Below are 14,654 nucleotides of genomic sequence, written 5' to 3' on the forward strand. Positions count from 1 at the left end.
CTGCACCTGTTTGAACTTGTTACCTGTATAAAAGACACCTGTACACACACTCAATCAAACAGACTCCAATCTCTCCACAATGGCCAAGACCAGAGAGCTGTGTAAGGACATCAGGGATAAAATTGTAGACCTGCACAAGGCTGGGATGGGCTACAGGACAATAGGCAAGCAGCTTGGTGAGAAGGCAACAACTGTTGGCGCAATTATTAGAAAATGGAAGATGTTCAAGATGACGGTCAATCACCCTCGGTCTGGGGCTCCATGCAAGATCTCACCTCGTGGGGCATCAATGATCATAAGGAAGGTGAGGGATCAGCCCAGAACTACACGGCAGGACCTGGTCAATGACATGAAGAGAGCTGGGACCACAGTCTCAAAGAAAACCATTAGTAACACACTACGCTGTCATGGATTGAAATCCTGCAGCGCACGCAAGGTCCCCCTACTCAAGCCAGCGCATGTCCAGGCCCGTCTGAAGTTTGCCAATGACCATCTGGATGATCCAGAGGAGGAATGGGAGAAGGTCATGTGGTCTGATGAGACAAAAATAGAGCTTTTTGGTCTAAACTCCACTCGCCGTGTTTGGAGGAAGAAGAAGGTTGAGTACAACCCCAAGAACACCCTCCCAACCGTGAAGCATGGAGGTGGAAACATCATTCTTTGGGGATGCTTTTCTGCAAAGGGGACAGGACGACTGCACCGTATTGAGGGGAGGATGGATGGGGCCATGTATCGCGAGATCTTGGCCAAAAACCTCCTTCCCTCAGTAAGAGCATTGAAGATGGGTCGTGGCTGGATCTTCCAGCATGACAACGACCCGAAACACACAGCCAGGGAAACTAAGGAGTGGCTCCGTAAGAAGCATCTCAAGGTCCTGGAGTGGCCTAGCCAGTCTCCAGACCTGAACCCAATAGAAAATCTTTGGAGGGAGCTGAACGTCCGTATTGCCCAGCGACAGCCCCGAAACCTGAAGGATCTGGAGAAGGTATGTATGGAGGAGTGGGCCAAAATCCCTGCTGCAGTGTGTGCAAACCTGGTCAATAACTACAGGAAACGTATGATCTTTGTAATTGCAAACAAAGGTTTCTGTACCAAATATTAAGTTCTGCTTTTCTGATGTATCAAATACTTATGTCACGCAATAAAATGCAAATGAATTACTTAAAAATCATACAATGTGATTTTCTGGATTTTTGTTTTAGATTCCGTCTCTCACAGTTGAAGTGTACCTATGATAAAAATTACAGACCTCTACATGCTTTGTAAGTAGGAAAACCTTCAAAATCGGCAGTGTATCAAATACTTGTTCTCCCCACTGTATATAGCCACTAACCAAGAAACAACTTCATAAGATGACAGTCTGATAACATATTTATTGTATAGCATATGTTTTTTTTGAAAAATGTGCATATTTATGGTATAAATCATAAATTACATTTCAGCTACAATCAGAAATTGCACCGAAAGCAGCCATAACATTTACAGACACCAACGTCAAATAACTAATTACTCATCATAAAACATATCTGAGAAATACATACATTGCAGCAATTGAAAGACAGGATTCTTGTGATTCCAGACAATATTTCCGATTATTTAAATGTTTTACAGCGAAAACAAAATGTAGCGCTATGTTAGCATAGCCACAATAGCCAGACACACTTGGGCGCGCACGACCAGTTGACATGCACGACAGATATATGAAATAACATTATAAATTGGGTCTTACTTTGGCTGATCTTTCATCAGAATGTTGATCAGGGTGTCCTTTGTCCAGATGAGTCGTTGTTTTGAGTCAGGATGGCAACTTTCCCTTCTCACTTAGCATTGGCACTGGTCGACTGGCACGGATTTGTCCAACGTTAAAAAAATCAGAGACCGAAACAGGGCAAAACTCCCGAAAAAAATTCAAATAATCTGATTAAACTATATTGAAAAAACATACATTACGATGATATGGTCTCATTTATCAAATAAAAACCCAGCCGGAGATTGTTCCCGTCCAAAACAGCAGCAAAACAGAACACAATATCACTCCCAAGACGCGCGCTTCTGACTTCCGGAAGTGGTCGGTCACGTCAAAGAAATAGCTCTTATTCAACCTCTGAACAAGATATTCACTAAATTTCTTCTCTCATACCCTCTTGACACCCAGAGCAAGGCGTACGGAGTATACGTAGGGTCTTACGTATAATGACCATGTATAGGCATAACGTTGAAGCGAGCATAGATTTCTGACATTCTACTTCTTGGTCAGGGAAAGTGCTGCCAAATGACTTCTGTACCACTCAGAGAAAAAATTAGAACGGTTTTAGAAACTAGAGATTGTTTTCTATCCAATATTAATATTAATATGCATATTGTAAGAGCAAAAATTGATTAAGAGGCCGTTTGAAAATTGGCACATATTTTCCAGTTTTTCCAATACGCCCCCTGCAGCCATAACAGGTTTTAAGTAAAAGTTTTACCCTCAATTCAATCTTTGCAACGCTGGTTGAAATTAGATCAACCAGTACTGTTTTCATAACTTTTGCAAATCTAAATGTGTTTTATGCTCATATTCCATATCACAATACGTTGATAAATTACATTGAAACAATATTGATTCAGACTTTTTTTAAATTTTGTGCGTAAGGCGCTCTAACCGTGTTTGTCCCATGATGCAGCCTAAGGTTGATAAAAAAATTATATATACATATATATATATATATATATATATATATTTCACTCTAAGTGTTTTTAAATCTACACATGGGTTTTGAAACAGAGATAAATATGCAGATGCATCTTTCATTCATCTCCATTCTGAACACCTTCTCCATAAGCTACATACTAATGTTGTGCCAAACAAATTCAGTATTTAAAGGGATTGCTTTAGATAAATGAACCGAAAAACTCCTTGATCAAATTGGTAGGCCACCCAGTGGGTGTGTTTTCTGGCATGTAATTAAATGTATTCAGTGCACAAGGGTGCCACACACACCAACCTCGTTACACACGTGCATAGGGTAAGTCTGAATACGCCCCTTGGTAAGGAATAGGGTGCCATTTGGGACACACTTAATGTCTATACTACAGTTTTTTGCAAAACACATTTACTTAACTTTTTGTAATGTGTTAAATAAAAAGTATGTGGACATCCAAGTGTAATGACATTCATCATTGGAAACATTAACCCAACAAATGAAGTACAAAGGCAATACACAAGACAAGGCATGTTGACTTAACTGCACCGGTCAGTCACACGCTTTACTTCAGAGAATGCTGTCTGTTTGTAGGCCTACATAACATAAATCATATACAAATGGTCCAAGAATACCATTTTAATCTAATGGATTATATTACACAATTGATTCAATTAATTGAAACACATTAAATCATGTAATGTTAAATTTATTTGGTTGCTTAACCTCCCCAACTCCTCAGTGACCGGTCATCTTTATTTCCATGCTCCCTCAGGTGCTGTTCAATGTGTTTGATGCATTTGTGTCGCTTGGAGGGGGACAAATCGACGCTGTAGAGATCATCAAAGGCATAAGTAAGTAAGAGCGCCACACCTTGGCTACGTCCAAAATTGCACCCTATTCCTTATATATTGCAATTATTTTACATAGTCATTTAGTCAAAATTAGTCATTTTAGGAGACACTCTTATCCAGAGCAACTTACAGTAGTGAGTGCATACATTTTTCCCAACTTCCTTATATAGTGCACTCATCTGTACTTTGTAAGGAATAAGGTGCCAGTGTTTGATTCTCAGGCCAACAAATAGAGCCCTGTCAGATAGTCAATAGGTACAGCGTATTGTGCCATCTTTAAGCAAACTGTAAGGGTAATGCAACAAGCAATAGAGTATGTAATCTGTCTAACCCAGGGGTAGGCAACCCTGGTCCTGGAGAGTGTTTTTTTATTTAACCGACCTGGAAGACCAGGTATGTTAAATTTAGGCAATCACTGAACTGATAAATTAGCTCAGTTGGTCAGGTGGGGTATCTAGTTGGGAAAAAGTCCTACATTACCTGCGGCTCTCCAGGAACAGAGTTGCATACCCCTGGTCTAACCAACGTTTTATGTATTCACGAAATAATTACTTACTTTGTTCCCTGTTTGCCCCTATATGTCCTTCTGACTGTCTTCTTCTTCCTCCTCCTCTCTCTTTTATCGCCTTCCTCTCTTCCTCCTCTGCTCTGTGTAGTCTCATTCTTCGTGGTGGCGGTTGGAGGCTCCCTGGTTGGTGTCGTCTTTGCTCTGCTGATCTCGCTCCTGACCAGATGCACCAAGAACATCCAGATTATCGAGCCAGGCTTCATCTTCGTCCTGGGCTACCTGTCTTACCTCACAGCCGAGATGCTCTCCCTATCCGCTATCCTGTCGTAAGTCTTTCTGACTCTTATGTTGATTTATTAGGCCATTTACTGTATACCCTTTCTGTTAGGTTTTCAGTGGAACACCCCTTAACATGATATTTCCACTTACCTTGGCTTAGGTTTTAGATAGGTATTTCAGTTGCTTAGTACACTCTTAGAAAAAAGGAGCTATTGTAGGGAAGTCGGCTGACTAAAACCAGGCCAATTCCAAATGCCTGGCAGTTGGCAGACCATACCCAATACACATCTACAACGGTAGAGATGAAAAGACGTGACACTACCCAGCCAATCTTTTCCCCCATTCCCAATGCACTCTGGATTAAGGCGTCTGCATGCTTCCCAGACGAAACAGTTTGGAAGAGTTTGTGCATATATTATGATAACATTTTGTGACGTTATTGTTTGTTTTGGACTTTTTGGCTATTCGGTCACACCAATTTTTGACCGAAGTCGGTAGCCATAGTCTATGCACCTTCGTTGGTGATTGGTCAAGAGTAGGGATTCTTCAATAAAGTCTTTGTTGTCATTCAACGAGAGATGACTCGTTTTCATGCACATTTTTTCATTGAGAAACACTGCACCAAACATCTTAGGTGTAAAATTGCGCAACTAAGATCTACTTGGCAAAAAGGTCAAAATGAATGACAGATTTCTTGAGATATCTTAGATTAATTCTGACTATTTTGAGGGTGGTTATGGCATCTCAAAATGGACAAACAGTGTTATTGTCAATTTTTTCTCGTTTTTCAAGCGAAGGTCTTTTAAGGGAGTATGCAAGCTCATGGTTCATGTGAAGCTGACTGAAGTATGCTGATGCCTTTACAAGATAACACTCCAGAGGGCCATTACATGGCAGAACATCCACTTCACACGTTCTATCCAAGATAGGGTGACACAGTAATAGCAGGGGCCCGCCAAATGGTTTGCCCTGCTCTAAAAGGACAGAATCCAGACCATTCAGGAATCCGGAAAACATTGCTTTTTGGGAGAAATCATTACATAAGGATCCAGGCTGGGAGGCAAGAAGTGTACTGATGCATGCTATGATCATTGTGCGCTGTAGAAATGCAAAATTATATTGTGTATTCTAAACTTTGTGAATAACTTCTATTTCAAAGAGAGCAGGAACATTATGCCCTGAACAATCACCCACCTTTCCCGGTTGTAAAAAGGATTTATCCATCAATAATGGAACAATATTAAATTCCCTAATGAAAGGAACTCTGCTCCCTGTGGCTGGGTGCACCTCCTGCTAAGCAGGACCACGGAATGTTTCAGCCAATCAGGCAAGGAGCCTCAGCACCTAGCCTCGCCCTCACTGTCCATTCGACCTGAACAATAAAAGCGTGGCTCGAATAATAGCCACAGCCGACCAAAACCCTTCTGCTGCCCGGACATCAGCGTAGTTGGTAACTGGAAAGCGCCCCTTGCTTATTGATCCCCCCGATCTCAATGAGTGGAGGCCAAACACCAATATTGGATTTTTAATGTCACAATGGCTCTCACAATAAAGATTGCAGATTACGCACCTGTTTTTAGGGTAATGTAATGTACTTTTGACTCAAATCCAATTGCCTTTTACTTCCCTTGAGGCGCCTTTGTAATGTAACATATGAGGATGACTCACCAGTATGTGGAATAGTAAGAAATGAAAGTTCCGGCCTTATAAACAAACTATTTCATGCAGAAAGCACACTAATCAACATTAAAAAATTAAACTTCAAACACTTCTTAATGCTATTCATTAAACTCTAACATCCAGTAATGTCTCCATTATCAAAATAATATATTATGCCCACATCTAGAGATGAACAACAATGCAAGAAGTTGTAACAGCCCATAGAATTTACAGAAGGGAGGGAGAGGGGAGGAAAGTCATGCATGGCGGCCTAAGGCATGAGAGAAAGAGTTCTCGTTAAAATGTTCTTGTTAACAAAAACATCACTGTACTCTGAGAAATGAACCAGACTTTAGCATCCTCACACGGGCTTCACCATAATGTAGCGGAGTGGCCTAACATTATTATAATGTCTAATTAATTGGGTAATTAATTATGGAATATAAAATATGTATTGAATAAAAAATATGATTTGAATGGATTGCCAAGAGTGTGCAAAGCTGTCATCAAGGCAAAGTGTGGCTACTTTGAAGAATCTCAAATATAAAATATATTTTGATTTGTTTAACACTTTTTTGGTTACTGGGTCAAAGACGTATAAGGTTTTCAAAGTAGCAAAAAAATAAAACAGCAATTACAATTCCCTAAAATACTTTTTTAAATATTAATTGGAGTGTCACCTATGCCCTTATTTGAGTTATATTCAACAATAAAGCCAATAATTAACTTTTATTGTGATTCATATGAATGTACCTGTCACGTTCTGACCTTTATTTCCTTTGTTTTTGTCTTTATTTCGTATGGTCAGGGCGTGAGTTGGGGTGGGCAGTCTATGTTTGTTTATCTATGTTTTTCTATTTCTGTGCTTGACCTGATATGGTTCTCAATCAGAGGCAGGTGTTAGTCATTGTCTCTGATTGGGAACCATATTTAGGTAGCCTGTTTTGTGTTGGGTTTTGTTGGTGATTATTTTCAGTCTTTGTGTGTCTGCACCAGACAGAACTGTTTCGTTTCGTGTTATTCTCGTTTATCGTTATTTTGTTTGTTTGTTTAACGTATTCTATTAAAATGGATACTTTTCATGCTGCGCCTTGGTCCTCCTCTCTTCCTCCATACGACGAACGTTACAGAACCACCCACTACAAAAATCGGACCAAGCAGCGTGAAAGAGAGGAACAGCGCGTTGTGGAAAAATGGACTTGGGAGGAGATTCTGAACGGTAAGGGACCATGGGCACAGGATGGTGAATATCGCCGCCCTAAAGCTGAGCTGGAGGCAGCGAAAGCGGAGAGGCGGCGGTATGAGGAGGCTGCACGTAAGCGCGGCTGGAAGCCAGAGAGGCAGCACCAAAAATTTCTTGGGGGGGGTACACGGGGAGTGGTGTTAAGCCAGGTAGGAGACCTGAGCCAACTCACCGTGCTTACCGTGGAGAGCGTCGTATCGGGCAGGCACCGTGTTATGCGGTGGAGCGCACGGTGTCCCCGGTGCGTGTGCATAGCCCGGTGAGGTACATTCCAGCACCTCGTATCGGCCGGGCTAGAGTGGGCATCGAGCCAGGTGCCATGAAACCGGCTCTACGCATCTGGTCACCAGTGCGTCTCCTTGGGCCGGGGTACATGGCACCAGCCCTACGCATGGTGTCCCCGGTTCGCCAGCACAGCCCAGTGCGGGCAATTCCACCTCGCCGCACTGGCCTGGCTAAGGGGAGCGTTCAGCCAGGTAGGGTTGGGCAGGCTCGGTGCTCGAGACCTGAAGTGCGTCTCCACGGTCCGGTTTATCCGGTGCCTTCTCCACGCACCAGTCTGCCTGTGACAGCTCCTCGCACCAGCCCAGTACCACCGGTGCCTACACCACGCACCAGGCTTCCTGTGCGTTTCCAGAGCCTTGTACGCCCTGTTTCTCCTCCCCGCACTCGCCCGGAGGTGCGTGTCCCCAGCCCGGTACCACCAGTTCCGGCACCACGCACCAGGCTTATAGTGCGCCTCCACAGCCCAGTACATCCTGTTCCTTCTCCCCACACTAGCCTTGAGGTGCGTATCCCCAGCCCGGTACCACCAGTTCCCGGCAGCACGCACCAGGCCTACTGTGCGCCTCCAGGGTCCAGTATGCCCTGTTCCTGCTCTCCGCACTAGCCTTGATGTGCGTGTCCCCAGCCCGGTACCACCAGTTCCGGCACCACGCACCAGGCCTACAGTGCGCCTCGGCAAGCCTGAGCTGCCCGTCTGTACAGCGCCGCCTGAGCTGCCCGTCTGTACAGCGCCGCCTGAGCTGCCCGTCTGTCCAGTGCCGCTTGAGCTGCCCGTCTGTCCAGCGCCGCCTGAGCTGCCCGTCTGTCCAGCGCCGCCTGAGCTGCCCGTCTGTCCAGCGCCGCCTGAGCCGCCTGTCTGTCCAGCGCCGCCTGAGCCGCCCGTCTGTCCAGCGCCGCCTGAGCCGCCCGTCTGTCCAGCGCCGTCAGAGCCGCCCGTCTGTCCTGAGCCGTCAGAGCCGCCCGTCTGTCCTGAGCCGTCAGAGCCGCCCGTCTGTCCTGAGCCGTCAGATCCGCCCGTCTGTCCTGAGCCGTCAGAGCCGCCCGTCTGTCCTGAGCCGTCAGAGCCGCCCGTCTGTCCTGAGCCGTCAGAGCCGCCCGTCTGTCCGGAGCTGCCCCTCAGTCCGGAGCTGCCCCTCAGTCCAGAGGCGCCCCTCAGTCCAGAGGCGCCCCTCAGTCCAGTGGGGCCATTTAGTAGGGTTGCCAATCCTAGGTCGGCGGCGAGGGTCGTCGTTCCTAGGAGGACACTAAAGCGGACAAAGACTATGGTGGAGTGGGGTCCACGTCCTGCGCCAGAGCCGCCACAGCGGACAGATGCCCACCCAGACCCTCCGCTATAGGTTCAGGTTTTGCTGTCACGTTCTGACCTTTATTTCCTTTGTTTTTGTCTTTATTTAGTATGGTCAGGGCGTGAGTTGGGGTGGGCAGTCTATGTTTGTTTATCTATGTTTTTCTATTTCTGTGCTTGGCCTGATATGGTTCTCAATCAGAGGCAGGTGTTAGTCATTGTCTCTGATTGGGAACCATATTTAGGTAGCCTGTTTTGTGTTGGGTTTTGTGTGTGGTTATTTTCAGTCTTTGTGTGTCTGCACCAGACAGAACTGTTTCGTTTCGTGTTATTCTCGTTTATCGTTATTTTGTTTGTTTGTTTAACGTATTCTATTAAAATGGATACTTTTCACGCTGCACCTTGGTCCTCCTCTCTTCCTCCATACGACGAACGTTACAGTACCCTAGTAAAATGTCATTCAGTATCCCACTAAGTGTTAATAAAAAATATAATAATTTTAGCCCCATTTTTCACAATCACAAGGTTATACCATGCTTAGACCGGCAGAAATATAACTACCCAGAAAGAAATGACATTTTATTTTGAATACCACATATTTGATGTGTCACAGGTACAACTCAATTTTTTTTACAAAAACTTCCTGCCTTACTGAAAGAAAATCTAAAATCTCTGAAAATATCTTTCACTTCATCCTTTGAGATTTGTTTTTGTCTCTTGAGTCAACAAAACAAAGTTATTGTATTTTAATATAAAATACTTGTGTTATACTGTATGACAATATTCTGTTACCCTGAATGACACATATCACTACGGCCCACAAATATTGATTAAATGTGATTCCTTCAGAAATAACAATAATGATCCTGTGGACTATTATTAGTAGCAGCAATAGTATATTTCAAGGACTCACTATGGTTGCTCCATCTCCGGAGGTGCAGGTTCATGTTGTACTTGTACAAGTTGTCCAGGGGGCTGCTCAAAAGAGTTTCCTTCAGTAGATACTGTAGTTAAGTTCATCACCAGATTCATTTGTTAGATTTTTTTTCACGGCGCCTCCTCTGATTTAATCTCCATTTCCCCTCTCTTTTTTCAGCATCAGATTGTGTCATTGTATGGATTGGTGGATGATCAGGATTGACATCCTTCTTTCTTCTCTGATAGCTAAAAAATGAACATTTTATAGTTTTGACACTGGCACAGAATAGGATTCACATCCATTAAATGTTAGTAGTCTATTAATAGTAGGCTATGCAATGATAACACTTAATCAAAATGTTAAAGTTAAATCAACTCCCTCTCCCTTTCTCCCTCAAACATGTTTTGTTACTATTTCATTGCTAATGTTAACAATAATCACTTACTATAATTTGAGCCTGCGGCAACACTTTACATTACATTAAGTTGCATTATTACACATTTATTACATGATGTAATTATACATTGTTACACCTTAACTGGTACATTTCTATTCAATGCAATTTCAAGATATCTACACAAAATAGCTACATAAAATGCCCATCAAACTTCAATTCAAACTTGAACAGTCTCGTTTTTTCATAAAGTGCTCCAAATGTGAAGCAGCTGTTAACTAATATAATTCATAATCCATTTTTAATCCGTAATTGTTTGTGTGTGTAATATTATATTAACTAATATAATCCATCAGTTATACCTTAACTGCAGTGCAATAAAACAATATCTAGTGTAATAGTGAAAATTTATGTTAACCACCCAGCTTTCTATCCTATTTTATCCTATTCTGTTGCTGACACTAGCATGAAACCATGAAAACAATACCATGCTTTTCTTCTGGCTAGTCTTTCCTCCCTAGCAACTGGATCTGCGTTAATCTTTTGTCTGTGCTGTGCAGCCCTCTTCTTATTAGACAATGGCATCTACAGTATAAAGATAATATGCCTTGAAATAACTTAAAATGCCATGAAATAGTTTAAAGTGATAATATTCAGTATTCATACAACAAGTAAATATGAATTGTGAACTATTGAAAACATGGGATAACAAAGCTACTATCATTCAGCAGAACGGCTGACATTGTGGTATAACATGAAACCTTTGTTGTGCTGAAGGACAAAAGCGTCATACTGAAGGACGGATTTCATACGTAAACATATTTAACAGGCAGTTCCTTGGCCACCTATATAAAGTAATGACCTTGACCTATAAAAATGATCCTTTTCATATTTAATACAGCTTTTTATAAAATAATAACATTAAAAGTATATTTTCTGTGTTGTTCTGAAGGACATGTGTTTTTGTTACAAAGGTTACTAGAGGGTGAAAAGATGAAATCATCAAATATTTCAGAGAGATTTACTCACCTCATCACATTGATAGAAGGTCTTCAATGGTTCTTCTTTGTGATGTCACACACTGTCACATGATTACCATTGTTATACTGAATGACATTGATGAAGTGCAAAAGTCTGGACAAAATTAATTAAAGTTTTAAAATATTTTTTAGATACAGTATGTCACCCATTATTCTATATATTGTTGCAAACGCTAACACAATTATGCCATGGGTGTTCATTTATATTTTTAGGATGAATTAAAAGAACACTTGTCATTAGAATTTTAACTTATACTTGGTACTCATCCCGGATCCGGGAGCACCCTCATCAGTAAAAAAGCTGACTAGCATAGCCTAGCATAGCGCCACAAGTAAATACTAGCATCTAAATATCATGAAATCACAAGTCCAAGACACCAGATGAAAGATACACATCTTGTGAATCCAGCCATCATTTCTGATTTTTAAAATGTTTTACAGGGAAGACACAATATGTATTTCTATTAGCTAACCACGATAGCAAAAGACCCAACTTTTTTTTCTCCACCATTTTTTTACTGCATAGGTAGCTATCACAAATTCGACCAAATAAAGATATAAATAGTCACTAACCAAGAAACAACTTCATCAGATGACAGTCTGATAACATATTTATTGTATAGCGTATGTTTTGTTCGAAAAATTTGCATATTTCAGGTATAAATCACAGTTTCACATTGCAGCCACCATCACAAAATCTCACCAAAGCAGCTAGAATAACTACAGTGACCAACGTGAATTACCTAAATACTCATCATAAAACATTTATGAAAAATACACAGCGTACAGCAAATGAAAGACAAATATCTTGTGAATCTAGCCAATATTTCTGATTTTTTTAAGTGTTTTACAGCGAAAACACAATATAGCATTATATTAGCTTACTACAATAGCCAACCACACAGCAGCATTGATTCATGCACGTTAGCGATAGCGAATAAACCAGCAAAAGATATTAAATTTTTCACTAACCTTCTCAAAACTTCATCAGATGACAGTCCTATAACATCATATTACACAATACATATATGGTTTGTTCGAAAATGTGCATATTTAGCGGCACAAATTGTGGTTATACAATGAGAATAGTAGCCAAACTGCAAACAAAATGTCGGGAGAAATCTTGGGAGAGGCACCTAATCTAATCAATAACTAATCATAAACTTGACTAAAAAATACAGGTTGGACAGCAAATGAAAGATACATTAGTTCTTAATGCAACCGCTGTGTTAGATTTTTAAAATTAACGTTAATACGACATACAGCGTGCGTTAAAGCGAGACCGCACCGAAATTAATGGCGGAATAATAGTTTAACTTTTTTGACAGAAATTACGAATTAACATCATAAATAGTTCTTACTTTTTGATGAGCTTCCATCAGAATCTTGTACAAGTTGTCATTTGTCCAGAATAATCGTTGCTCGGTTGTAGAAGGTCGTCTTCAACTGTGGAATTAGCAGCAAACGTTAGCCATGTGGTGCAAACGTGTCCAACTCAGCATAACGCAGAACAAAGAAAATCCCGAAAATCGCAATATACTGATATAAACTGATATAACTCGGTTTAAAATAACTACATTATGATGTTTTTAACATGTATATCGAATAAAATCAGAGCCGGATATATCTAGCGCCTATAACAACAGCTTTTCAGGACGCAATCCTGAGGTCTGTCTCGCGTCATAACGAACGTAGAAAAGACTGCACACCCGGTTCCAAGAGCTCTTGTTCGGCCTCAGATCTACCTAGACACCCCATTCCAATTCTCACTGCTTACTGACATCTAGGGGAAGGTGTATGCAGTGCATGTAGACCCATAGATTACATGCAAATTAATAAACTGACCCTGGAACAGAGCCCCCGATTTCAGATTTCTCACTTCCTGACAGGAAGTTTGCTGCAAAATGAGTTCTGTTTTACTGACAGATATAATTCAAACGGTTTTAGAAACTAGAGAGTGTTTTCTATCCAATAGTAATAATAATATGCATATTGTACGAGCAAGAATTGAGTACGAGGCAGTTTAATTTGGGAACAAATTTTTACAAAGTCAAAATGGCGCCCCCCTATTGAGAAAAGGGCAAACGCTAACACAATTATGCCATGGGTGTTCATTTATATTTTTAGGATGAATTAAAAAAACACTTGTCATTAGAATTTTAACCTGGACAGTTACACTGAAGGACATTTTGACGCTTTAGAGCTCAATAACTCCCTTCATTTAATAGTTTGCGACACAAATATTTCTGGGTTAAAAGAAGGGTAAGAGTTTAAGAGTGATTTAATATGATATTCATACGTATTTATCTTTTTATGTTAAATGAATGGCCTTCGGTCACCAAATTTACACGTCTCGTCTTTGACCCTACTACATGATTCTATATGTGTTATTTCATCATTTTGATGTCTTCACGATTATTCCACAATGTAGAAAATAACAAAAATAAAGGAAAAACCCTTGAATGAGTAGGTGTGTCCAAACTACAGTAAACGGGGCCACACCTATCATTTAAGTCAATGGGAAACTTTCTTAGCAAGTAGGGATAAACCACAGGTGTCAAAATTATAATCTGAAGGTTCTGTAGACTTCTTTTAATGACAAGTCGGATTCGAAATCTCAGAGACAGTGATATTTTTTGTTGATGATTTTTATTGATCATTATTATTGATCTACCTACAGTGAAGCCGCTCAACATTTACATTATATTCAGTTATCTAACAGACTCCCATCCAAAGCAAACCACAGGAGCAGCCAGGGTCAAGCATCCCGCCCAAGAGCATGTCGACAGATCTCCCGTCAAATCAAAATGGGGATCTGAACCAGCGCACTATTGGCCACCGGCCCAAGCTCCCAACCGCCAGGCCACCAACTATCCAAGATCCCCCAACAGTTACCCGAGAGCTGCCCCTCAACCATCCTTGACCATTGTAGCTCAATTCCATTGTAGTTCAATCTCTCGGGTCCCTGTTGAAACAGTTCCGGGTTGGCGCCTTCGTCCAACTGAGATCGAAGCGAAAGCAAATGACAATCTGGCTCCCTGTGGTGTAAAACCCTTTTGGTTCCCTTGGAAGTGAGTAGCAGTAAAGGAGCAACCTCCCAAATTCTATTGTCACACATTAACTTCTCTGGGATAGGTGGCAGTATTTTCACGTCCGGATGAAAAGCGTGTCCAAAGTAAACTGCTTGCTACTCAGGCCCAGAAGCTAAGATATGCATATTATTAGTAGATTTGGATAGAAAACACTCTGAAGTTTCTAAAACAGTTTGAATTATGTCTGTGAGTATAACAGAACTTATTTGGCAGGCGAAACCCCGAGGACAAACCATTCAGATTTGTTTTGAGGTCACTCTCTTTTCAATGACGATTCATTGGGAATCCAGATTTCTAAGGGACCTTCTTGCAGTTCCTATCGCTTTCACTGGATGTCAACAGTCTTTAGAAATTGGTTGAAGTTTTTCCTTTGAGAAATGAAGAAGTAGCACTGTTCAGAATGAGGCTCGAG

At 41.5% G+C, this 14,654-nt stretch overlaps 1 protein-coding gene across 1 annotated transcript in view; it reads left to right on the top strand.

Annotated features, from left to right (window-relative positions):
• The window catches only part of LOC139558832 (sodium/hydrogen exchanger 3-like), a 75,844-nt gene that overhangs the window by 21,002 nt on the left and 40,188 nt on the right, over nt 1-14,654 (top strand). The window contains exons 4-5 of the mRNA XM_071374332.1: nt 3,460-3,538; nt 4,195-4,372. Coding sequence (XP_071230433.1) covers nt 3,460-3,538; nt 4,195-4,372 — 257 coding nt within the window. The remainder of the gene's footprint in view (nt 1-3,459; nt 3,539-4,194; nt 4,373-14,654) is intronic.

The sequence above is a fragment of the Salvelinus alpinus genome, chromosome 29, assembly GCF_045679555.1.
Source record: "Salvelinus alpinus chromosome 29, SLU_Salpinus.1, whole genome shotgun sequence".
NCBI lineage: Eukaryota > Metazoa > Chordata > Actinopteri > Salmoniformes > Salmonidae > Salvelinus > Salvelinus alpinus.